At 49.2% G+C, this 1,328-nt stretch overlaps 1 protein-coding gene across 1 annotated transcript; it reads left to right on the forward strand.

The window, feature by feature from the left end:
* Positions 1–261: 261 nt before the first annotated feature.
* KL928_005427 (uncharacterized protein) lies at positions 262–1,328 on the forward strand (the record flags this gene model as incomplete). The annotated part of the gene is made up of 1 exon (XM_043206232.1): positions 262–1,328. A coding segment is annotated over one exon (1,067 nt), but the record flags the coding sequence as incomplete, so codon positions are not given.

Here is a 1,328-nt window from a genome sequence, read left to right on the forward strand (position 1 = left end):
CACGTCGACTCTGGTAAATCTACCACTACCGGCCACTTGATCTACAAGTGTGGTGGTATCGACAAGAGAACCATCGAGAAGTTTGAAAAGGAAGCTGCCGAGCTTGGTAAGGGTTCCTTCAAGTACGCTTGGGTTTTGGACAAGTTGAAGGCTGAGAGAGAAAGAGGTATCACCATCGATATCGCTTTGTGGAAGTTCGAGACTCCAAAGTACCACGTCACCGTTATTGATGCTCCAGGTCACAGAGATTTCATCAAGAACATGATCACTGGTACTTCCCAAGCTGACTGTGCTATTTTGATCATTGCTGGTGGTACCGGTGAGTTCGAGGCTGGTATCTCCAAGGACGGTCAAACCAGAGAGCACGCTCTGTTGGCTTTCACTCTTGGTGTTAGACAACTGATTGTTGCTGTCAACAAGATGGACTCTGTCCAATGGTCTGAGGCCAGATTCGAGGAAATTGTCAAGGAAACCTCCAACTTCATCAAGAAGGTTGGTTACAACCCTAAGACTGTTCCATTCGTCCCAATCTCTGGTTGGAACGGTGACAACATGATTGAGCCTTCTTCCAACTGCCCATGGTACAAGGGATGGCAAAAGGAGACCAAGTCCGGTGTCGTCAAGGGTAAGACTCTTCTTGAGGCCATTGACGCCATTGAGCCACCTGCCAGACCATCTGACAAGCCATTGAGATTGCCATTGCAAGATGTCTACAAGATTGGTGGTATTGGTACTGTTCCAGTCGGTAGAGTTGAGACTGGTGTCATCAAGGCTGGTATGGTTGTTACCTTCGCCCCAGCTGGTGTTACCACCGAAGTCAAGTCCGTCGAGATGCACCACGAGCAGCTTGCTGAGGGTCTTCCAGGTGACAATGTTGGTTTCAACGTCAAGAACGTTTCCGTCAAGGAAATCAGAAGAGGTAACGTCTGTGGTGACTCCAAGAACGACCCACCTCAAGGATGTGCTTCTTTCAACGCTCAAGTCATTATCTTGAACCACCCAGGTCAGATCTCTGCTGGTTACTCTCCAGTTTTGGACTGCCACACTGCCCACATTGCCTGCAGATTCGACCAACTGCTCGAGAAGATCGACAGAAGAACCGGTAAGAAGATGGAGGAGAACCCTAAGTTCGTCAAGTCTGGTGACGCTGCCATTGTTAAGATGATCCCATCCAAGCCAATGTGTGTTGAGACCTTCACTGAGTACCCACCATTGGGAAGATTTGCCGTCAGAGATATGAGACAAACCGTTGCCGTCGGTGTCATCAAGTCTGTTGACAAGACTGCTGCTGGTGCCGGAAAGGTCACCAAGGCTGCTCAAAAGGCTGC

The sequence above is a fragment of the Ogataea angusta genome (assembly GCF_019207475.1).
Source record: "Ogataea angusta isolate 61-244 chromosome Unknown 61-244_NODE_34_length_1328_cov_182.729017, whole genome shotgun sequence".
Taxonomy (NCBI): Eukaryota; Fungi; Ascomycota; class Pichiomycetes; order Pichiales; family Pichiaceae; genus Ogataea; species Ogataea angusta.